At 56.6% G+C, this 24,495-nt stretch overlaps 1 protein-coding gene across 9 annotated transcripts in view; it reads left to right on the top strand.

Moving 5' to 3' along the window:
* Window positions 1–24,495, top strand: part of MPRIP (myosin phosphatase Rho interacting protein) — a 172,014-nt gene that overhangs the window by 74,677 nt on the left and 72,842 nt on the right. For all 9 annotated transcript variants that reach the window (XM_066365085.1, XM_066365084.1, XM_066365082.1 and 6 more), the window contains exon 4: window positions 23,003–23,154. In XM_066365085.1, coding sequence (XP_066221182.1) covers window positions 23,003–23,154 — 152 coding nt within the window. The remainder of the gene's footprint in view (window positions 1–23,002; window positions 23,155–24,495) is intronic.

Genomic DNA, 24,495 nt, shown 5'->3' with positions numbered 1-24,495 from the left:
CCTGGAGCAGCGCTGATGTCCGTCTGTGTCGCCTGAGACGGGCGTCGTGCCCTCCAGTGTCCAGCAGGGAGGGTGTAACCCCCTCGTGGCAGGGGAGGACTGCCGTGGGGGCAGGATGGTGCTGCCAGGGCGTCGTGCCCTCCAGTGTCCAGCAGGGAGGGTGTAACCCCCTCGTGGCAGGGGAGGACTGCCGTGGGGCAGGATGGTGCTGCCAGGGCGTCGTGCCCTCCAGTGTCCAGCAGGGAGGGTGTAACCCCCTCGTGGCAGGGGAGGACTGCCGTGGGGGCAGGATGGTGCTGCCAGGGCGTCGTGCCCTCCAGTGTCCAGCAGGGAGGGTCTAACCCCCTCGTGGCAGGGGAGGACTGCCGTGGGGGCAGGATGGTGCTGCCAGGGCGTCGTGCCCTCCAGTGTCCAGCAGGGAGGGTGTAACCCCCTCGTGGCAGGGGAGGACTGCCGTGGGGGCAGGATGGTGCTGCCAGGGCGTCATGCCCTCCAGTGTCCAGCAGGGAGGGTGTAACCCCCTCGTGGCAGGGGAGGACTGCCGTGGGGCAGGATGGTGCTGCCAGGGCGTCTCACCCGCAGGCTCTGGGCCAGAGCCCCCATGGCCTCTTCTGCCACTTCCTGTCCAGCCGTCTCCTGAGTCCCAGGGCTGTCCACTGAGGCCTGTGGCAGATATGGGTAGGCAGGGTTGCTCTTGAGACTGCACGGAGTCCCCAGCCCTGTGCTGCTCTTGCTGGGGCAGGACTCCTGGGGCCCTCTGAGAACAGGGGCAGGAGGAGTCTGTCCAGGACAGGGGAGTCTGTACTTCCAGGGCCGGCCTGCAGACTGCCTCTGGGTCACATTAATCGAGGCAGGGGGTGGGTTGCTGACTGGGGGGGGGGGGGGTCTGTTGGAGGCCCTGACACAAGAGGCTGTTACACTTTAGTGTTTTGATTTTTAAAATCACGATTCTTACCCCATACTAGACATATCCCACCCAAAGGGAGACTTTTATTTATTTTTATTAAAAAAAATTTTTTTAAGGAAGCTTTTAAAAAAACCCTTTATTGAAGTGAACTGTGTGTAAGGAAGGTACACACAACACCTGGTATAGCTTGATGAATTTTCACACACTGAGCAGCCAGCACCTGGATCAGGAAGAACAGCATCTCCACCTGGGTTTGGGGGCTTGTCTGGGGCACGCCTGTGGGGTGCTCCGCCCTGCCTGTGCCCAGCACAGTGGGGGTGCTCAGGATAGTCCTCCTCGGCATTTATGGGGAGCTTGGTTCCAGGGCTCCTCAGATACGAAAGTCCGTAATGTCAAGTCCCTTGTATAAAGTGGTGTAATGTGTGCATATAACCCATGCTCATCCTCCTGTATGCTTCAGATCACCCCTAGTTCTTAGAGTGTCTAATACAATGTAAATGCTATGTAAACAGTTGTTACACTGTATTGTGTAGGGGATACTGATGAGAAAAAAAGTCTGTACATCTTCAGTTCAGACACAGTCAGTATAGGCCTAACTACATAAAACACATCAGCAACAATTCAATTTCTTTTTTTTCCTTCAAATATTTTCAAGGGTGATTGAATCCATGGATGTAAGAACCTGTGGAAACAGGGCGGACTGACTGTACCTGTCAGTCCACCGGATGGCTGGACGAGTGAAAGGAAACTTGATTCCCACACTCGCGCTGTCTCCCAGGGAGCCTGTGGTTCTGTCTGGGTGACGATGCGTCCTGGCCCTTTGTGGCTGGCTGGCAGAGGCACCTCTGCCCGAGGACTGGATGGTGGCCGGCAGCAACGGGGGTGCCACTGGGAGCAAAGCCTGTGGTCTCAGGAGAATTGAATGTGACCATTTCTGAGAGGGAGTACCAAGAACACTTCTGGAAACTACTTTCCCAAAGGTCCTCCCTTGGCCTCGGCCTGCTAGAAGCCCGCCTGCCCACCCCATGTGCAGCGCATGGTGCGCTGGGGCTGGGCACGGTCCTCCAAAGATGCTGATGCCAGTCCAGAGCTGGGTCTTCTGGGCACTCCATTGTCTCTGACCAGTTGAAGGCTTTGGCCAGGCCAGTGTGAGAGGTTTGGAATAGGGAGCCGTTTCACAGGGCACAGCCTCTTTATGATCTGTTTATCTCTGAGCTGAGTGTTCTGAGGAGCATCATGAAAACAAGACCCCACGAGGGCACAAAAATTGCTGCTAAGCTTTCCTAACTGACCCACCTGTGTGTTTTCTCAGCTCTGCAAGCACATTGTTGGGAGTGGCAGGTGTGTCATCAGCATCACTGTTTAAGTGACGTTTAAGGACTGTCCAGTGGTAAGGAGACCAGAGAGAACGACAAGGACTTCTTTCTCAAATGCAGCCTTTCTGTAATGCTTGCACAGAATCTCGGGCCTTAAGTCCTTTTACTGGAGTGGTGAAGTCTTTGGGAGCAGTGCAGCTCGACACCTCCTCTCTGAAGGTTTTATATCTTCCACACGTTTAGGTGATTCCTTTGCTTCTGTTCCTGCCACTTGGAAGTGTAACCAAGAGGGCATTAGGTTTTGATGTACCCTAAGCTCCCTGCCCTGAGAGAGAGGGTGTTGGTGCTTTTTCTGTGAATTGAGGAGAAACATTTGAGTCTGAGGCGAAAAAGGGTACTTCTTCCAGGATCTGGACTTATACCAGGTGGCTCCAGTTCCTCCCAGTGAGAAACCTCAGGATCTCTGGGAACGAGTCTAGGAGCCTGTGTAGGATGGGACTTTGGTGCTGCTGCCAGCTTTGGGTAGGGTGGGGAGTGCAACAGCCCACCTAGGCTGGGCCCTGTTCCAGTGCTCCTGTCTGCCTGGCACTTGGGCGCAGGGCCTGTCCTTGGAGAGATCGGGCTCTTAGTCCCTCCATGCCAGTCTCCAGCTCCAGGCGTGTAGCGAGAGCCCCCCAAGCGTGTGGCGAGAGCCCCCCACGCGTGTGGCGAGAGAGCCCTGCAGGCGTGTGGCGAGAGAGCCCCGCAGGCGTGTGGCGAGAGAGCCCCCCAGGCGTGTGGCGAGAGAGCCCCCCACGCGTGTGGCGAGAGCCCCCACGCGTGTAGCGAGGGCCCCCACGCGTGCAGCGAGAGCCCCATGGGCGTGCAGTGAGAGTCCCCCGGGCGTGCAGTGAGAGCCCCCCGGGCGTGCAGTGAGAGCCCCCACACGTGCAGTGAGAGCCCCCACGCGTGCAGTGAGAGCCCCTCACGCGTGCAGTGAGAGCCCCCCGGGCGTGCAGTGAGAGCCCCTCACGCGTGCAGTGAGAGCCCCCCACGCGTGCAGTGAGAGCCCCCACGCGTGCAGTGAGAGCCCCCGGGGCGTGTAGTGAGAGCCCCATGGGCGTGTAGTGAGAGCCCCCACGCGTGCAGTGAGAGCCCCCACGCGTGCAGTGAGAGCCTCCACGCGTGCAGTGAGAGCCCCCACGCGTGCAGTGAGAGCCCCCCGGGCGTGTAGTGAGAGCCCCATGGGCGTGTAGTGAGAGTCCCCCGGGCGTGCAGTGAGAGCCCCCCGGGCGTGCAGTGAGAGCCCCTCACGCGTGCAGTGAGAGCCCCCCGGGCGTGCAGTGAGAGCCCCTCACGCGTGTAGTGAGAGCCCCATGGGCGTGTAGTGAGAGTCCCCACGCGTGCAGTGAGAGCCCCTCACGCGTGCAGTGAGAGCCCCCACGCGTGCAGTGAGAGCCCCCACGCGTGCAGTGAGAGCCCCCACGCGTGCAGTGAGAGCCCCCACGCGTGCAGTGAGAGCCCCGCAGGCGCATCTGAGCCTGGCACTGTTGGTTCAAGTAGACGCCTGGTCCCACGGAGCAGGACTCCTCTGCCCGTTGTCCCGGGCGCCCTGGTTCCCTGCAGCCTGGCGTCTCGGGGGCGAAGGGCCACAGCCCTGGCCTGGCCTGTGTTCAGGGAGACTCGGTCACACAGGCCTCCGGCCAGGCTATCCTGAGGGCCCCCTGCCTTTTCTTGACCCCTCTGCCCCACCGAGTGTTCCAAAACCTGGACAGCTGGGGAGCTACGTGATTTCTGATACCAGCTCAAGTCTCAAGTTTCTTTCCCTCTAGCTTAGTTGGATTTTTTGAGTAAATCTGAGTTTCTCCCCTAAGGGCAATTTGAAGTCCTCTGGGCTTCCAGCTTTTGTGGGATCTGCTAAGCGGAGATCTGTGGTGGCCCCAGATTGCGAAGCTCAACATGCTGTCCTCTGGGTCTGTATGTCGTTGCCAGGCAGGGAGTGTGTGTGCTCCGTGGTCCAGCACTGCCCCGTGCTGGCAGCAGGTCCCCCGCACATGTGTGCTCCATCCAGATGCTTGCAGGGACCAGAAGCCCAAGGCGCTGCACCCAGAGCTCAGGGCAGGGGCGGGGAGGTGGGAGTCTGCTTCCCACATTTCTCGGGCTTGACCCCCTCTCCTCACACAGAAACGCGGCAGCCCTGGCCCTGCTCCCTCCCCTCTCACACGCTCCTGCAGGCGGTGCAGTTGCCTGGAGGGGCTCTACCTTCCCTCTTTCCCAAGGTTCTCACGGTGTCACTGGAGAGTAGTGCCTCCCCCCTTCTCAGACTGCCCAAGGGTTTAATTTTCTTCCCTGATTGTGACTGGCACGGCCCTTTGTTATGCTAACTCAAGCCCGGTGCTGGGGCACCTTGTGAAGTGACATTTCCAGTTATAGCCACTCTTGCTCTGCACCCCTCGCCCCCCAGACCTCCCATTAGCCCACGCTGTTTACAGATGTCTTTTGTCTCCACTCTCCCTATCTGTCATTGCTTTCATTGGATCCTCTCTGGTCCAGCCACAGGCTGTTAGTTACTTAATGCAGCTGGATGAACAGCCAGGACGGACAGACAGCTGTCAGAGGTGCCTGCTGTGGCGTCCAACAGAGATTAGGGTCTTCCTTTGAGGCAGTTGTCCCCAACCTTGGCTGGACATCAGAAGCATTAGGGGACCTTAGAGTAATTTCGATGCCCAAGTTGCACCCCAGAAAATTTAAATTAGAGTCTCTGGGAATAGAACTTTTATTTAAAAATCTCCCCAGGTGATTCCATTATTCAGCCAAACCTGAAAACTATTACTTTACGCTCTAAAACCTTCCCGCTCGCTTGCCTTCTTTCAGCCTTGCTGGTGAGGCTCTGGTCTCCCTCCAGCCTCTTCTCGCTGCTTCAGACCCCTGGCTGGAAGGGGAGCGGCAGGCGCTGCCCACGGAGCTGGGCAGATGAGGTGGCCCTCAGAGCTGCATGGCTCTGTGGCAAGCAGCAGCTTGTGTCCCCCCGCCTGGCTGGCCCTTGGGCAGGGAGGCAGTGAGTTCAGTCGTGTGGAACAGCTGCACTCTCGACCTCCTAGGAGGGGGGCGCAGCTGAAGGCCTGGTGAGCTAGAATGTGAACATCTCCATATAAGGCCGAGAACGCTTCAGCCTGCCTGCATGCCATCCGCTGCCTCCTCCAAAGCAGCTCTCCTCCCACCTGCCCTGGGCTCCAAAGACACAGTTCTGACCAGGCTAGAAGGGCAGCTTCTGCCAGAAGTGCCTTTAGTCCCCTCTCTGCCTTCTGCCCCTGCCGTCTCCAGTGTTCTCTGCCTTCCCCGTGTCTGCTCCTGCCGTCTCCAGTGCTCTCTGCCTTCCAGTGTCTGCCCCTGCCGTCTCCAGTGTTCTCTGCCTTCCAGTGTCTGCCCCTGCCGTCTCCAGTGCTCTCTGCCTTCCAATGTCTGCCCCTGCCGTCTCCAGTGTTCTCTGCCTTCCCCGTGTCTGCCCCTGCCGTCTCCAGTGTTCTCTGCCTTCCCCGTGTCTGCTCCTGCCGTCTCCAGTGCTCTCTGCCTTCCAATGTCTGCCCCTGCCGTCTCCAGTGTTCTCTGCCTTCCCCGTGTCTGCTCCTGCCGTCTCCAGTGCTCTCTGCCTTCCCCGTGTCTGCCCCTGCCGTCTCCAGTGCTCTCTGCCTTCCAGTGTCTGCTCCTGCCGCCTCCAGTGCTCTCTGCCTTCCCCGTGTCTGCTCCTGCCGTCTCCAGTGCTCTCTGCCTTCCCCGTGTCTGCCCCTGCCGTCTCCAGTGCTCTCTGCCTTCCAGTGTCTGCTCCTGCCGCCTCCAGTGCTCTCTGCCTTCCAGTGTCTGCCCCTGCCGTCTCCAGTGCTCTCTGCCTTCCAGTGTCTGCTCCTGCTGTCTCCAGTGCTCTCTGCCTTCCAGTGTCTGCTCCTGCCGTCTCCAGTGCTCTCCCCTCCTTCTCTACCCAACAACAGGCCTCACAGAGAAGCCTCAAAAACTCATGCTGAATGTGTAAAATATTTAACTAGTATCCACTCCACCCATTGCTGGGCACGTGGGTATCTGGGGAACTGTGGCAGCTGCTCTGTAGTTCACTGGAGGGATTTCAGGCAGTGGTGAGAAAGGAGGCGTGTGCCTTTGGAAATGAGTGGAATCTGCGAGAGCAAGGGCAGAAGGGCTCCGTGAGCACTGCGTTCTGGCTGAGCAGGCCCGTGCCCACAGGACGGGCTAGCAGTTCTGAAACCCCTCTGCTGTGCCCACAGGACAGGCTAGCAGTTCTGAAACCCCTCTGCCGTGCCCACAGGACGGGCTAGCAGTTCTGAAACCCCTCTGCTGTGCCCACAGGACGGGCTAGCAGTTCTGAAACCCCTCTGCTGTGCCCACAGGACGGGCTAGCAGTTCTGAAACCCCTCTGCTGTGCCCACAGGACGGGCTAGCAGGTCTGAAACCCCTCTGCTGTGCCCTGGGACTGGGCACCGAAGGGAGTGGGAGGAGACAGGCCCGCAAGGGCGGGGCTGGAGTTAGGCTGTGGTCCTGGACAGGAGCTGAGGACACCAGTGTGTTCAGCTAAGTGGACACGCGTGAAGAGACGTGAGTGAGGGAGACATGTGCACACAAGGTGGTGTGCCCCGCTCTTCCTTGTTTGGTAAGCCGGGGCTGAGGGACAGTGACCCCCTGCGCGAGCGTGTCGCTTCTGGATCTCGGTTTCTACTTTCACGGCACAATAAAAGGAAGGAGGGCTCTTTGGAGAAATGGCTGGTTTAGGACTGGGAAATGAAGGGCCCCTGCAGGGGCCCCCGAAGGGTAGGAAGGACCTTGTCCCTGGCCAGGAAGCCCAGGCTGCTGTCCAGCCACAGGACAAGGGGAACTGGGAGTGAAGCTAACAAGTGGGTAGACATGGGTCATGGTGAGACATCAGCAAAGGACTTCCCTTTATCTCCTCGAGGCCTGGGCACTCCACCGCTGGGCCCTGTTCTCTTGGACACTCCATCTTCTGCCTCTGCCCCAGGATGAGGCCTCATGACGGGCCACAGTGAGTGATCGAGCGGAGAAGTGACTGAGGCTGGAACTAGCATTCTCCTCAGGACTAGTCACACTTCAGCTACTAGACCCTCTCCCGCCCTCTGTCACCCCTCACTCTGAACTGAAGAGCCCTGGCCGCTTCCTCTGCTCCTGCAGGACTTGACTGATCCCTTTCTCCACTGCTCGTTGCTCCTGTGAGCCAAGTTCTGTTTGAGTTCTGGTGGTGTCCGGCCTGTCCAGTGCTGACTTGTGAGGCTGTCCCCCAGCCGCCCTCTCTGTGCCTGTGTGGGAAGCCCAGCTCTGCTGGAAGAAGATGGCCTCTTTGAGCTGGCTTTGGGCTTCCTGGACAGACGGGTCAGAGCAGTGGACAGGGACTGGGAAGGACACAGGGGAGGAGAGAGGCTGTCTCCAGATTGTCTGTGAGCTGCCAGGGTCTGTCCCTCCCCCTCCCCAGGGAAACAGAACTCAGGAAAAACTGGGCATCTTTGTTAGTGGCACCAGCACTAACCTTGCCGCTCCCAACTCACCATGTCCTAACTCGCTGGGTTCCAGTAAGCCACCTGGTGGCCCTGAGCCCCCTGGGTGCTGAAGTGGGTCCACTCTGCCTGTGTGCCTGTGGGCCACCTGACCCCTCCAGGCTCTGCGCCCTTCCCTGCTGGGTGCCTTCTCGTGTCTCTGGGCCTCCAGCTGTGGTGGACAGGATTCTCTGCCAGAAGGAAGCTGTTTCTGTTGAGAAGTTACATAAGATTGTCGGCACAAACATACTGATTTTATGCTCCTTTGCATCTAAAAATAAAGCCGGGTTCAAGTCCTTTCTTTATCTCCGTCCTTTCTGACTCCCTCGTTCCTCAGGCTGCCCTGTAGGACTGCTCCTGTGCTTCCTTCCCCCCAGGATTCACCTGTTTCCTTGCCTGCCGCACCCCTCCCTCAGTGAGTCTGTCCCCTCAGCCCCTGGCCATCTCCAGGAGGCCTTCTCAGCTTGCCCAGTGGGGTGGGCCTGGCTTCTCTGTCTCTTTAGCTCCTGTGACCTTGGGGACACCTCAGGGTTACTGCTGGAACTGTTTTGTGCCCCAGGGTTAGTTGCAGCAAAGGCTTGAGAGTGGCAGGGGTCTTTCTTCACATAGCCACTTCCAGATAGCCACTGGCTCTGGCTCTGTCTTCTCTGCCTCTGCTGCTGCTTTCTGTCCTGCCCAAGTCCAGTTGTGGCATTGATGCCGGTTCTGGTGACGGTGGAAATGTGGTTCCTGTGTGGTGTTGCATAAAAAGGATTTTATAAGACCCACGTTTGGAGAAGCTTAGGTTGTTGCAGTAAGATTTTTCGGGGTTGAAATAGAAGATTGCTCACAGGTTTCCAGTATCTTATTGCCGTCTGGCTCACCATGAAAAGAGTTCAGTCTTGTCTTCAGCAAGTCCAATATAAAGACTGGAGTCCAGATATTCGCACCATGATGTAGCCCGTATCAAAGCTTAGTCCAGTCCAGGTGCTGTTCAGCGCTCATACTTGGGAGGCGTCTGGCTGCCAGCCCATGCAGCCTGGGAGCAAATGAGGCCAGCTCGTGTCTCTCAGCCGAAAGGCAGAGGAAAGGGCAAAAAGGGCTGAATCTCTTTTTGGCCTCTGTTTGTATTGTTGGGCTCGGAAGGACTAGCTTTTCTTGATCCAACAAATCAGTTTCTTTATTTCTTCTACTAACCAATTAGATTCTTCTAGACTAGTCTGATAGGCCTCTGTGGTTGCCGTTCTGACTTCCACTGAGCATAGAAGCACTTTCTCCCATCAGCTCACCAGGTGGGAAGTGCCTTCGGGAGATTCCTCCCCAGTGGCTAGAAACTAAGTCCAGAGGGCTAAGGCCACAGTGGACTTTGAGGGCCCAAGGGACTCCTAGAATTGCATATGAACCTGTGAATATTTTAGCCTTCTAGCAAATTAAGCTAAATGGAATGCTGAAGCTTCTTAACTAAAGCAGGCTTTCCAAGTTTTATAAAATATAATGTCCAGCCTGACCAGGAGGTGCAGTGGATAGAACGTCGGACTGGGACGTGGAGGACCCAGGTTCAAAACCCTGAGGTCGCCGGCTTGAGCGCAGGCTCATCTGGTTTGAGCAAGGTTCACCAGCTTGAGCCCAAAGTCGCTGACTTGAGCAAGGGATAACTCAGTCTGCTGTAGCCCCGCGGTCAAGGCACATATGAGAAAGCAATCAATGAACAACTAAGGTGTCGCAAGGAAGAATTGATGCTTCTCATCTCTCTCTCTTCCTGTTTGTCTCTAACTATTCCTCTCTCTCTGTCTCTCTCTCTCTCACACACACATATAAAATGTCCAACTCTGTTACTTTCTTCCCCCATCAGTATCTAGCTACCTGCCCATGTTAACACTGTCTACCTGAAAGGATCTGTTTTCTGTGAAGGCAGAGGCATAGAAATGCCAGAGAAAGGTAGCTGGAATATAGGCCAAGCACAGAAAAGAAAGAGGAAATTTAGTTCTCTAGTTTAGCACTTGTTCTCACCCTGAGTCCCTGAGGCCTCATGCTAGGAGCCGTCCCTGGCTGCTTTTTCTGCTCACCTACGTGTCCATTTGGCTGTACCTTCACCACATCCAAATAGAACCGCTCTTCCCCTCCAGTGTTACCAGCACTCTGGTCCAACCACGTTTCCTCTGCCGGCCTCACCTTCAGGTCAGAGTGCTCTGGTGAGCTCCAAGCAGTCTGCCCCTCTCTCCCCACCGTACTGACCACCTCCTCTGGCCCAGCAGGCGGTGGTCCTGAGGTCTCCCTCGGGACTACCAGCAGGCCCGCCCACCAGCTCTTTCAGGCCAGACCCAGCTCATTCCTGCCTGGGGGCCTCAGAACCGTCCAGAGGGCCTGTGCTAGGACTTTGTGTGTGTCCACCCGCCCAGGCCCTCCTAGCTCCTGCTTGCTTTCCTTTCATTCCTGTCACTTGTCACTACCTGACATCAGTCAGTTCTTTGATTTTCTCTTATTTTCATTCACTACTATAAGAATAGAGTGAACTTTTCTTGGCGGTGGGGGGGTTTGTCCTCTTCTTACCTCTCCGCAGCACCAGCTGAGGACAGTGCCCCCCCAACAAAGTAGATGCTTGGTGAGTGGCTGTCAATTAACATGTGCCTGTTGAGGCTGGGCTGTGAAAACCTCTTTCTCTTGCCATCAGTAAGTACGATTATAAATGTAAAGTGGAGGAAGATAGGCTCATGGGTCCAGACACGAGTTGAACAGGTGACAGTGTACTTCCTCCAGGAGTCTTCGAGGTCAGCTCCCAGACTGTGACTCACCAGCAACAGAGGCTGAGACAAGGGACATTTGTGCAGGTGGAAGAGCCAGGGAGAAACCAGGACAGGCAGAACTATGAAGGCGGGATTTACTGGTTTGACTGATGGGGGAAAGATCTATTTACTTCAGGGGCTGGAGCTAAGGAAATAGCTTTCTGGTTCTGGGTTAGCAGGCCGGTGTGCTCAGCTGTACCAACACTGTGTAAAGCAGAAGGCTCATACTTATAGCAGTGGTTTGTTTGAGTGTAGTGTGTACGCGACCTCATCACACCTCACAGGAAACTAGTTCTGCTATTGTTTAGCTGTATCTGTGGTGTGGGGTTCTGATACCCATAGCAGAGGAGACGTCAGGGTTCCGATGCCCTGTAGCGGAGGAGAACGTCAGGGTTCCGATGCCCTGTAGCGGAGGAGAACGTCAGGGTTCAGGGTTCCGATGCCCTGTAGCAGAGGAGACGTCAGGGTTCTGATACCCTGTAGCGGAGGAGACGTCAGGGTTCCGATGCCCTGTAGCAGAGGAGACGTCAGGGTTCCGATGCCCTGTAGCGGAGGAGACGTCAGGGTTCCGATGCCCTGTAGCGGAGGAGAATGTCAGGGTTCCGATGCCCTGTAGCGGAGGAGAATGTCAGGGTTCCGATGCCCTGTAGCGGAGGAGACGTCAGGGTTCCGATGCCCTGTAGCGGAGGAGAACGTCAGGGTTCAGGGTTCCGATGCCCTGTAGCAGAGGAGACGTCAGGGTTCTGATACCCTGTAGCGGAGGAGACGTCAGGGTTCCGATGCCCTGTAGCGGAGGAGACGTCAGGGTTCCGATGCCCTGTAGCGGAGGAGACGTCAGGGTTCCGATGCCCTGTAGCGGAGGAGAATGTCAGGGTTCCGATGCCCTGTAGCGGAGGAGAATGTCAGGGTTCCGATGCCCTGTAGCGGAGGAGACGTCAGGGTTCCGATGCCCTGTAGCGGAGGAGAATGTCAGGGTTCCGATACCCTGTAGCGGAGGAGACGTCAGGGTTCCGATACCCTGTAGCGGAGGAGACGTCAGGGTTCCGATGCCCTGTAGCGGAGGAGACGTCAGGGTTCCGATGCCCTGTAGCGGAGGAGACGTCAGGGTTCCGATGCCCTGTAGCGGAGGAGACGTCAGGGTTCCGATGCCCTGTAGCGGAGGAGAACGTCAGGGTTCCGATGCCCTGTAGCGGAGGAGACGTCAGGGTTCCGATGCCCTGTAGCGGAGGAGACGTCAGGGTTCCGATGCCCTGTAGCGGAGGAGACGTCAGGGTTCCGATGCCCTGTAGCGGAGGAGACGTCAGGGTTCCGGTGGAGAGAGCATGCTCTGGGATACTGTGCTTTTTTGTTTGTGGCCGGATGTTGTTCCTACCTTTGATCTGAGGGTGGGAAATGGGAAGAGGTAGGAAGCGGGGGGGGGGGGGGGGGTGTCTCTACTCACTGGGGAGGACCTCACACAAGACCACCTGAGCTGGGCCAGAGTTGACCAGGCTCCATCTGTAGAATGACCACTGCCACACAGTGAGCATGTTGACTCAAATGAGGCTCTTCTTTCTTCCTGGAATCCCAGGTTGCCCTGGACACACACACATGTGTGTGTGTGTGTGTGTGGGTGTGTGTGTGTGTGTGTGTTCTCAAATATACATAGCATAAACTTTGCCGTCTTAACCATTTTCAGCGGCACTAAGTACATTCACATTGTTGTGCTGCCTCACCGTCCATCTTCAGTCTCCCCAGACTGAAATTTCATGCCAGTTAAACAATATTTGTTCTTTTGTGTCTGAGGTATTTCACTTAACACAAGGTTTTCAAGGTTCATCCGTGTTGTAGCATATGTCAGAATGTCATTTCTTTTTTACAGCTGAATAATATTCCATTGTGTGTATATATCACATTTTGTTTATCCATTCATCGGTCAGTGGACGCTGGGTTGCTTCCACCTTTTGGCTGTTGTGAAGAATGCTGCAATGAGTATGGTGTACAAATATCTATCTGAGACCCTTATCTCAGTTTCTTTGGGTGTATGTACAGAAGTACAATGCTGGATGATACAGTAATTCTGTTTAACATTTTGGGGAACTGCCACACTGTTCTGCACAGTGGCTGCACTTGTCTTCCCATCAGCAACTCACACGGTTCTAATTTTTTCATGTTCTTGTCAACGTATGTTTTCAGCATTTTTATTATAACCAACCTAGTAGGTGTGAAGTGGTTTTTTTGTTTTTGTTTTTAAGTGAGAGGAAGGAAGATAATGAGATAGACTCCTGCATGTGCCCTGACTGGGATCCACCCGGCAACCCCTGTTTGGGGCTGATGCTCAAATCAGCTGAGCTATTTTAGCACCTGAAACTGATGCTCAGACCAACTAAGCTATCCTCAGTGCCCGGGGCATACACTCAAACCAGTTGAGCCACTGTCTACAGGAGGGGGAGAGAGAAGAGGAGAGAGGGAGGGGGAGACAAGCAGATGGTTGCTTCTCTTGTGTGCCCTGAGAATTGAAGCTGGGGCATCCATATGCTGGGCTGATGCTCTATCCACTGAGCCACCAGCCAGGGCTCATTGTGGGAGAGACAGAGAGAGTCAGAGAGAGGAACAGACAGACAGGAAGGGAGAGAGATGAGAAGAATCAATTCTTTGTTGCAGTTCCTTAGTTGTTCATTGATTGATTTCTCATATGTGCCTTGACCGGGGGGGGGGGGGGGGGGGCTACAGCAGACCGAGGGACCCCTTGCTCGAGCCAGCGACCTTGGGCTCAAGCTGGTGAGCCTAACTCATACCAGATGAGCTCGCACTCAAGCTGGCAACCTTGGGGTCTTGAACCTGGGTCCTCCACATCCCAGTCCGATGCTCTATCCACTGTGCCACCGCCTGGTCAGGCTCATTGTGGTTTTAATTTGCATTTCCCTAATAGTTAATGATGCTGAGTATCTTTTCATGTGCTTATTGGCCCATTTACATATCTTCTTTGGAGAAATGTCTATCCAAGTCTTTTATTTTTCTTTTCTGTTGTAAGAGTTCTTTATATATTCTGTACATTATTTTTTTCTATTTTTAATTTTTCTTAGCAAAGGAGAGAGAAAGAGGGACAGACAGACAGGAATGGAGAGGGATGAGGAGCATCAACCCATAGTTGCAGCACCTTAGTTGTTAAATTGATTGCTTTCTCATATATGCCTTGACCAGGCAGCTTCAGCTGAGCCAGTGACCCATTGTTTAAACCAGTGACCTTGGGCTTCAAGCCAGCAGCAACCTTTGGGCTCAAGCTGGTGAGCCTGCACCCAAGCCGATGAGCCTGCGCTCAAGCCAGTGACCTTGGGGTTTTAAACCTGGGTCCTCAGCATCCTGGGTCAGTGGTCTATCTCCTGTGCTACCACCTGGTCAGGCTATTCTGTATATTCTTTATTTGCAAGTATTTTCTCCCATTCTGTGTATTGCCTTACACTCTCTTGATAGTGTCCTTAAACGCACAAAAGCTTTTCATTTTTATAAAGTCCAATTTATGCATTTGTTTCTTGTTGCTTGTGCTTTTGGTGTCATAGTCATCGTCAAATCCAGTGTTATGCATCTGTTGCCCTTGATCTCCTAAGAGTTTTATAGCTTTTGCTCTTACATGTAGTCTTTGACCCAGTCTGAGTGTTGTGCATGGAGTAGTGAGCACTTGGTTCCTGTGGAGCTCTGCTGGGCGGTGTGACGAGGCGGTGGGAGGCAGTTCTTCCCTGCGTCCCTCTGCCCCCGGTCTTAGGAGCAGGTTGGGGCTGGCTGGGTGGTGATGGTCTCCAAAGGAAAGCTCCCCTGGCAGAGGGCCCTTTGCCTCTGAGTGGGAGCCTGGGCATCTTGGTACCCGGCCAGCGGCCTGAGCCAACAGGTCTGGCACAGCAGGTACGAGAAAGAACTTCCTGGCCTTGGCAGTCAGCGAAAAGGGTCCTTGTTGTGTCCTTTTCTCCTTTAAAAAAATAAGTTTAGCCGATCCTAACAATGCCCCAGAAACGCAGAGAGCTTGGCTGGTGACAAAGCCATGAATGGGTCACTTCTGCAGCACCCCCGTGCCCCTGGGGCGCTCGAGCCTGTGCAATGTTGGACTCACTCATCCCTCTTCCCACAGCTCCAAGGTTGCAGGCACAGTGTGGGCCCTGCGTTGAACACAGCTCCTTTTGCTGTCTGGGATTAGCAAGTGCTCCCCTGTATTGTGGGGTCCTTTCTGCGGAATACGTGGAAGCCCTGAATGCCTCAGAAAGTCCACTGTGCCCCTCAGTGGGGCCAGAGCTGAATCTTGAAAGAGGGAGGTGACAGGAGTGTCATCTCCAGCGGGGGACAGCTCTCAGCAGCGCTCAGCTCTGCCTCTGTGGAGACGCATGCGAGCCTGGTAGTAGGTCAGAAGTTAGCTCCGGGGGTGGTCCTAGCCGCTGTGGTCTCCTTCTGCGGGAGCACTGATATGCCCCGGCGGGTTAGGAGCTGAACCTGGGCTCCAGTCCTCAGCTTCTCTGGGCCTCAGCTCCCATGTCTGGAGCGTGGGGAAGGGAGGGGCCCAGCACCTTCCAGCCCTGGGGTGGAGGCAGCAGTGGTGAGTCTTCTTCTGCAGGAGCCCGAGCGGGTCCACGCTTCTCTTCTCACAGGGCCTGGCCCCCTTGCTGCCTCACCCACCTTGACTATTTCTGTACCTGGGCAATGTTCTGTTTTGTTTTTAAGTATTCACAGGGTTGTAAGTCATCACCACAGTCTCATTTTAGAACATTTTTCATTCCCCCTCTGCCAGTGAAATCCTGTGCCCCTCAGGTACCACCCTCTCACTTCCCCTCGCCCCTGGCAACCACGAATCAATCTGCTTTCTGTCACTGTTGATTGACCTGTTTTGGACAGTTCACAGTAATGGAATTATGCAGTGTGACCACACCCACTCCATGCTTTCAGTGTCCTCATCTGCTGGTTGCTACAGTGCTGGCCCCGGGTGATGGCACCCTGAGCTCCTGGGCATGAGCTTCCCTCTCTGGGCCCCGAACCTCCTTCAAGCCAGCTCCTCCGTCGCGTGCGTGCCCTCAGATAGTGGAGGACTGGTAACCGTCAGGCTTTGTACTCGTGCCACCCTGCTAGTCGCTTAACAAATGTGGGGTTTGGTGTGGTGAGGTATTCCTATTTTATAAATAGAACATTTATAAATAGAATACTTATCACATATTATATAGTATGAAATATTTATTTAGAAATAAAGCCTACACCCTGGCCAGTGGCTCAGTGGATAGAGTGTCGGCCCAGGTGCTGAGGATAGCTCCATTGGAGCACATCAACCTCAGGTGCTAAAAATAGCTCGGTGCTTGAGCGTCGGCCCAAGACGGTTGCTTGGTGGATTCCAGTTGTGGCACATGCGGGAGTCTGCCTCACTATCTCCCCTCCTCTCACCTAAAATAATAACAAATAAAAAAATTATAAAGTAGAGGTAAAGCATAAATATTTACATATTATAAATGAATCTGCAGTATGTTAGAGGGTTGGTTTGTTCAACATGTCATTCAGTGATGTGCTGAAGTTAATTTCACACCAGCATAGGTGTATAGAGAGGTGTATGGAGGAAAATTTCCTCAAGGACCTCGCAGTCTACCATGGAGAACAGATGGGCAGGCTCCTGAGTGGACTAGGGCCTAAATGTAGGGTCATCTACTTCAGAGAGGACAGATGACCGCCCAGGAGGTGAGGGATATGAAGCAGGCATTTCTGTCGGGGGACTGCTGTGAAGGAGTCTAGCCTGTTTGACAGGTAACTGTGGGTCACCTAGGCCTGTAAGCAGGGGCAGGAGTTGAGGCGGGGGTGGTTGAGGCTTCAGACACAGGGAAGAGAGCTTGGGCTTGTGGCTCTAGGAGCAGTTGAAATAGAGAGTGGCCTGGTCAGATCTATACATCTGAAAGGTCTTTCTGGGGCAGTACTGATGACTGTGGGGAGATCATTCTGACCAAGGCTGGCCTAGTTCCAGCCCCGCCCCAGCCCCCCTGTCTGAACAATGCCAAGGGTCCAAGTGTCCAAGCACTGTGGCTGGAAGAATGGAGTCCACAGACCTTATGCTGTGTGCCAGCTGCTTATGCTGCACTCCCACAGAGGAAATCCCAGGTGTGGGGCTCCCGCCTCCCTGCCTTGTTCTGGTTAGTGAGGAAAGGGACAAGGAGCATGCAGCACTTAGACCTGGGCCCTGTGTGCCAGGAGCTTGTGGGGAGAGGGGCCAGGCAGTGCAGGGAGAGTGTCTGGGGCCCCACAAAGGGCAGACACTCCCTCACACCCTCCCCTCTGCTGGAGTGTGCGGGGAGCGCAGGCTCTGGTCTTCCTGAGTGCTTTTAGCTGGGCGCCGCGAGGCATGGACGATGTGTGTGAGCTGCTTGTCCTTAGACCCCTTGGTCTGGCGCGTCATTTACAAGAGCCTACTGTGAGCCATTGCAGAGCCAGCAGCTGCCCTCCAGTGTTGGCTTGGGGACCTGGCTCTCCCTCCTCTCCCAGGTGGTCAGTGATGCCTAGAGCTCCGCCCATCCAGCCAGGTGGTCAGTGATACCTAGAGCTCCCTCCCCTCCAGCCAGGTGGTCAGTGACATCTAGAGCTCCCTCCCATCCAGCCAGGTGGTCAGTGACACCTAGAGCTCCTCCCATCCAGCCAGGTGGTCAGTGACACCTAGAGCTCCTCCCATCCAGCCAGGTGATCAGTGACATCTAGAGCTCCCTCCCATCCAGCCAGCCCTGAGCCCCAGCGCAGACAGATGTGGTCCCTTCCTCACTGAGCCCCAGTGCAGACAGATGTGGTCCCTTCCTCACTGAGCCCCAGCGCAGACAGATGTAGACCCTTCCTCACTGAGCCCCAGCGCAGACAGATGTGGTCCCTTCCTCACTGAGCCGCAGTGCAGATGTAGACCCTTCCTCACTGAGCCCCAGTGCAGATGTAGACCCTTCCTCGCTGAGCCCCAGCATAGACAGATGTGGACCCTTCCTCACTGAGCCCCAGCGCAGACAGATGTGGTCCCTTCCTCGCTGAGCCCCAGTGCAGACAGATGTGGTCCCTTCCTCGCTGAGCCCCAGTGCAGACAGATGTGGACCCTTCCTCACTGAGCCCCAGCATAGGCAGATGTGGACCCTTCCTCACTGAGCCCCAGCGCAGACAGATGTGGTCCCTTCCTCGCTGAGCCCCAGTGCAGACAGATGTGGTCCCTTCCTCACTGAGCCCCAGTGCAGACAGATGTGGTCCCTTCCTCACTGAGCCCCAGCGCAGATGTAGACCCTTCCTCACTGAGCCCCAGCGCAGACAGATGTGGTCCCTTCCTCACTGAGCCCCAGCGCAGACAGATGTAGACCCTTCCTCACTGAGCCCCAGCGCAGACAGATGTGGTCCCTTCCTCGCTGAGCCCCAGTGCAGACAGATGTGGTCCCTTCCTCACTGAGTCCCAGTGCAGACAGATGTGGACCCTTCCTCACTGAGCCCCAGCGTGGACAGATGTGGATTGGACGGTAGTGCTGCCTCTCTCCCAAGGCTGCCGTCGGGGTGAGCGAGTCAGAGCCTGTTCCTGCTTGTTTAGAGCCCTGCCCAGCCAGCTAATGACCAGTGTGATCCCTGCTGCAGGGCCTTTCACTGAAAGGTGGGTTCTTGCTCTCCCTGCCGCATGCTGTGCTCCTGCTCCTGGCCGTGTCAGACGAGCTTGCTGGCCGCCATCACCAGGTTTCCCTACTCCTTAAACGGTTGTGGCGTGTATGAGGAAAAATAATACAGTATGCATACATGCAGTAAAGATTTTTTCGTAATTTTTATTTCACACACGTGTGCGTGAATCCCAGCGTGAGATGAGCCGCTGAGAAGCGTGAACTGTTGGAGGAGCTCTGACAGTGGATGAGGTGTGCTTCCCCTTGAAGAGGCTCTTTCTGGTTGCGATGTTGTGAACACTCTTTGCCAGGAGGGACGTCTTTGTTACTGTGGGAGTCGTGCTTTCCTAGCTGAAGGGGGGTAGAGAGCGGGGGCAGGATGGATGATTCCCAGTCCTTGGGGTCTTGCAGACGGGCCGCATGTAGTTCTTGCACACAGCTGCCTGAAGCGCGGCTGCCCCCACCCTTCAGTAGCTCTGAGTGGCCCCTCTCTGCATTTCTGTTACTTTCCTCTCCTTTCCCTTTGGTTCTGAGAAGCACGCCTTCCCACACTCCCAAGACCCAGCGAGAACTGAAGGGGGCCTGCTTTCCTCAAGCACACCTCCTTGTGCCAGGGGCCGGCATGCCGGCTCCAGGTGGTGAGGCTGCTGCAGCAGGGTTCCCTAAGCAGGTCTTTGCTGCAGGTGCCCGCTGCAGGTGCCCGCTGCAGTGGGCACTGGTTCCCTCCGCTCCCGTGGGCCAGTGGCGGATGATAAGCAGGAAGGCTGGGTCCTCATGGGGGGGGTGTCAGGTCCCTGGAGAGAGACTGTCCTGTGTCCTCCTGCTTGGTCACCTCATGCTGACATCGTCTCAGCCCTTGAGCAGCTCTGCCGTCGTAGCTGGTACAGGAAGGAGGGGCCAGGAGGGATCCAGAGTTCTCCAGCTTGCTGACATTGCTGGGTGAGGACTGAACCCATGAGTGGAGTTGGGTGGCTTGCAGACAGCCATCCATTTTTGGAAAGTGAAACAAGCAAAAATAGGTAATGCTCAGCCTCCCAGGAGGCCTGGATTCCTAACCCCTGGAGGTGCAGAACTAGGGCAGGAAGATTTTTGGACAGAGCTGACCTGACCTCACTGCTGACAGCACTGGGAGTGAGGGGCTTCTTCTTGTTGGATTTGGGTTACAGCCTAGATAGTTGCCCTTGATCCTCAGCACAGGTGCCAGGGGGAGCTGGGACACAGACTGTTAAGGAACAGTCCTCAGAGTTCTGAGAGCGCAGATGGGTGTGGCCTTCCCCTGCACAGAGGCAGGGAGGGCCTGACCCAGGCCTGGGGGCTGTCTGGGGACCCTTGGTGGACTCTGCCTCAGCTCTGTGAGTGGGGGAGACACATAGCTGAGTGTGGAGTAGTGAAGAGGCAAATGGGGTGACAGCCAACCTCAGAAGTTGGCGAGGCCTGTTTTTGGTGTCGTTGGTGAGAAGATGCCAGGGGCCAGGTCCTTGTGTTCAGGAAGCACAGAGGACAGCGAAGGCATCGGGAGGTGCTGCTGGTAGGTGCAGAAGGCACTCTCCATGATCTGCCAGTGTGTACCTGGACCAGCTTTCCCTTTTTTTATTTTTATTTTTTATTCACTTTTTCAGAGAGGAGAGGGAGAGAGAGAGAGAAAGGAGAGACAGAGAGAGAAGGGGGGAGGAGCTGGAAGCATCAACTCCCATATGTGCCTTGACCAGGCAAGCCCAGGGTTTCGAACCGACGACCTCAGCATTTCCAGGTCGACACTTGATCCACTGCGCCACCACAGGTCAGGCCTGCTGCTTACTCTCTGCTCCTTTTTCTGCGTGTGAAATAGTACTAGATAAGGCCTGCCTCGTGGTAAGTAACGCTTAAGGAGGCATGAAAGAGGTCATTATGTGATCCTGACACATAGGTAGTAAATAAATGTTCGTTTTCTTCAATCCTAGCTTTTTTGATTTTGCCTTTTATTGACACTTCTGGAAGGAGGTAGAGCCCTAATTTTGCACATAAAGAAACTGAGGCCCAGGGAAGTCTTGCCGTGCAGTTGATGACAGAGTCCTGTGACTATATCCAGCTTTAGAGCCGGCCAGGAATCTTGTCTAGGTGGTAGCCATGTATCCAGTGAAAATATCTACTGTGCACAAAGGAGTGGGGAGTTTGGTGGCCTCGAGCCCTGGAACAGCAGTATTTAAACAGGTGTGCATGCCTCCAGGGGGCCTGCCAGGTGGTCAGGAAAGAAGATAATACTACAATTTCTATTGATGTCTTATTGTTCCCACAGAACTCACCTATGTGTTCGCGTGTGTTAGATGTGTTAGAGTCTGTAACCCACTGCAGCGATTTTCACCAGTGTGCTGCATGAGTTTTTAAACACACGCAGTACCTATTTAGTCAGGAGCACTGACCTCTCTTCCCTTAGAATCTCAGATTGTCAAATAATGACAGCAGCCAATACAACAGCTGTGAAGTGAATCAAAACTTATGCCTGTTTTTGTCAGACTGGTGGCATAGGTGGTGTGTGCTGGTACCGTTTGTTGTCAGACCAGAGGCCATGGGTTAGGGTGGGCATCCGGGCCAAGTGAAAAGACAAGGTGCCTTGGTAAAGCCCCTCTGCCACCCCCTTGCTCCGCTCTGTGATCCTGCTCCTGGCTCGTGCTGGAAACAAGTCCACTGGATGTGCCCACATGTCACAGCTCACGGCCTCAGTCCTCACAGTGGGGCACTGCATCAGTGTCCTCTTTCCACACACGAGGACCCACCGCAGAGAGACTTGTGTGCTTGTCATTGCCAGCAATGAGTGTGCACTTCTGCATGGGAAAGGCTGAGCTCTCAGAGGGCAGAGGTCACCACCCTTCATTTGCCCACGGAGGGCATGATGCCAGAGCAGGCCTGGGCTGAGCACCTGTGCAGAGGGAAAGGCCTGAGCCAGAGCAGGGAGGCTGGGGCGGCCGGAAGGACCTGACTCAGAGCCAGGCCTGACTGCCCTGGGCTGGGGGGTGGATGCTGGCCTCTGTGAGCAGCTCTCCTCCGGGGAGATGGATGCAGGCCCAAGGCGCACGTGGGCCTCCCCAGCCGGAAGGACCGTGCTGACTGCCCTGGGCTGGGGGGTGGATGCTGGCCTCTGTGAGCAGCTCTCCTCCGGGGAGATGGATGCAGGCCCAAGGTGCACGTGGGCCTCCCCAGCCAGAAGGCAGGTGGGTGGGTCACTGGCTACCTCCCTCACCGTCGGCTCCTGAGGAGTCCCCTATGTTTGCCTATAGGATAACCCACCAAGCTCCTTTTTCCAGCTCAAGGACCCCCCCCCCCCAGGAATGCCTGGGAAAGATGCTGCAGGACTGTATCACTCATGGGGAGCACTGTGCTTTGTATGGGTGTGGCTTAGCCTGAGAAGAGGGGCTCTTGTCCCTCCTCCTGTCCCCATCTGGGGGTCATTTCTGAGGCTGGATGTTCTCTGAACACATCCTAGGGTAACAGCTCTCTCTACACCTGCAGTCAGAGGCCTCCCTGAGGGTTCACGCTTGGCCCTCTTGCCCTGCCACCTCCACCTGAGCTCGGGCAAGGCTGACGGGCTGAGCTCAGGAGCCCCATAGGGAAAGGCTCTGGACCTGTGAGCCTGACTCCTTCCACCTCCTGTGGACCAGACAGCAGGCGCCTGTGGGAGCGAGGGCTCTGGGAACCCACCACCCCAGACACTGGAGATGAGGACGGAGGTGGCAGGGGGTCAGAAGAGTTCTGAGGTCAGCCTGGAAAGTTACCAGGAAGATCACATGAGCTCAAGCTGGGGTGTCCGAGAGCTTCTACCTTCCTTTTGGACACACGGGAAAGGTTTTCCAGTAGTGGGAGTAGTCAGTTTGGGCTCCGCAACCACCGCAGACCCAGCGTCCTGTCAGACGAGGCCCCTGCCCTGGCACAGGGAGCTCACAGCTGGGGGGGGGGCTCCTCTCAGAGCTCCGGGAGGGAGGCTCCAGGGACAGGGAGCTCACAGCTGGGGGGGGGGGCTCCTCTCAGAGCTCCGGGAGGGAGGCTCCAGGGACAGGGAGCTCACAGCTGGGGGGGGGGGGGGCTCCAGGGAAGCAGCCCGCACACGGCTGCTGTGGCCTCTCCTCCCACGGCTGCCTCTCCACATGCAGCACGAGGGTTTGCTGAGCTCCCGGGCCCCTCAGTGGAGAAGCTGGTAACTGCCCCCCCCAGCTCCAACAGTGCCCTGTCCCCTTTCCAAACACATCATCATGTTGGGGTGTTGGGGGAAAGTGGAGGCCAGAAGGTCCTCTTGGCTGACCCTTAACCTCAGTAGGAATTTCTCAAAGCCGTCTTTTCTTGTCTGGTTGTCTGTCCCTAGTGTTAGTGTCTGTCATTATTGTTCTTGCACTGCCAGGCAGCCTCACAGGACTTCTCACAGGCAGTCTTGGAAGGGGGCCCCTAGCCCTGCAGCCCACCTTCCCGGGGCGGGGGCTCTGTCTGGCCCCCTGACCTCATACTAGCCAGGCTGCTTTGAAAGCCCCCCTGGAGTGCCTCCTCTGGAAGAGGGCTCTGTGAGACCAGGCTCTGCTGCCTCGGACGTCCCAGCTGTCCTCCGGGACTGGCTCCTTCCTGTCTCTCCCCTCCCTCAGCACGAGCTGGAGTATTGTTTTCCAGCAAGGAAGGAATGTCCAGCTGGGTATCCTCTGAGAAGAGCAAGCCTGTCCCCCTCCTTCCTGGGGTGGGGGCTGGGTGAGGCAGAGCACACCCTGTGCCTCTGTTGTAATGGGGGGATCCATGTGGCTGTGAGAGGTTCAGGTGTCTGCCATGAAGCCACAGGGGGCAGAGAGGGCTTTGGGATGTGGGGACGGTCCATGCTCCCTTACTGCACCCCTTAGAACTGACCCCTGAGTGTCCCTGCCTCATCTTCTTGCAGCCCACGACCCTCCCTCAGGGCACTATCAACATGAACCAGTGCACAGACGTGGTGGACGGAGAGGGCCGGACAGGCCAGAAGTTCTCCCTGTGCATTCTGACCCCTGAGAAGGAGCATTTCATCCGGGCAGAGACCAAGGAGATCATCAGCGGGTGAGTCTGCTCCAGGCATCGTGGGAACTGCAGGTTCCTGGACCGTTCCCCTTTGGCGTACTCACGCAGAATCGCACCCCGTTCTTCCCTGAGTCTGCTCCTCTGATCCCCTCTCTCCACACCACCACCGTGTGCCCAGTCCCCACCCCGGACATCGCTCCCCCACCCTGGCCTCTGCATCGTCCCCGCGGCCACGCGCTCACCACCCCATGTCCACGCACTCACCGCCCCGTGTCCACGCGCTCACCGCCCCGTGTCCACGCGCTCACCACCCCGTGTCCACGCGCTCACCGCCCCGTGTCCACGCACTCCCCCACCCTGGCCTCTGCATCGTCCCGTGTCCACGCGCTCACTACCCCGTGTCCACGCGCTCACCGCCCTTGCCTCTGCATCGTCCCGTGTCCACGCGCTCACCGCCCCGTGTCCACGCGCTCACCACCCCGTGTCCACGCGCTCACCGCCCTTGCCTCTGCATCGTCCCGTGTCCACGCGCTCACCACCTCGTGTCCACGCGCTCACCACCCCGTGTCCACGCGCTCACCGCCCTTGCCTCTGCATCGTCCCGTGTCCACGCGCTCACCGCCCCGTGTCCACGCGCTCACCACCCCGTGTCCACGCGCTCACCGCCCTTGCCTCTGCATCGTCCCGTGTCCACGCGCTCACCACCTCGTGTCCACGCGCTCACCACCCCGTGTCCACGCGCTCACCACCCCGTGTCCACGCGCTCACCGCCCTTGCCTCTGCATCGTCCCGTGTCCACGCGCTCACCACCTCGTGTCCACGCGCTCACCACCCCGTGTCCACGCGCTCACCGCCCTTGCCTCTGCATCGTCCCGTGTCCACGCGCTCACCACCCCGTGTCCACGCGCTCACCGCCCTTGCCTCTGCATCGTCCCGTGTCCATGCGCTCACCGCCCCGTGTCCACGCGCTCACCGCCCTTGCCTCTGCATCGTCCCGTGTCCACGCGCTCACCGCCCCGTGTCCACGCGCTCACCGCCCTTGCCTCTGCATCGTCCCGTGTCCATGCGCTCACCACCCCGTGTCCACGCGCTCACCGCCCCGTGTCCACGCGCTCACCGCCCTCGCCTCTGCATCGTCCCGCATCCACGCGCTCACTGTTCCGCGTCCACGCGCTCACCGTCCCGTGTCCACGCGCTCATCACGGCTGCCCCCTTGAGTCCTGCGTGCCTGAGGCCTCCCTCTACTGGCACAGCCTGGCTGCCATGTCCTCCTTAAGCCTCTTACTGGCTCCTTCTCTGTCCTCACTGCACCCTAACCTCTGTCACTCGGCCACCAGGGCTCAGTCTCCACAGCACTGTAGCCTTGCCCGCCCCCTACCT

Source organism: Saccopteryx leptura, chromosome 2 (assembly GCF_036850995.1).
Source record: "Saccopteryx leptura isolate mSacLep1 chromosome 2, mSacLep1_pri_phased_curated, whole genome shotgun sequence".
Lineage (NCBI taxonomy): Eukaryota > Metazoa > Chordata > Mammalia > Chiroptera > Emballonuridae > Saccopteryx > Saccopteryx leptura.
This window is presented reverse-complemented; position numbering and strand designations above follow the sequence as displayed.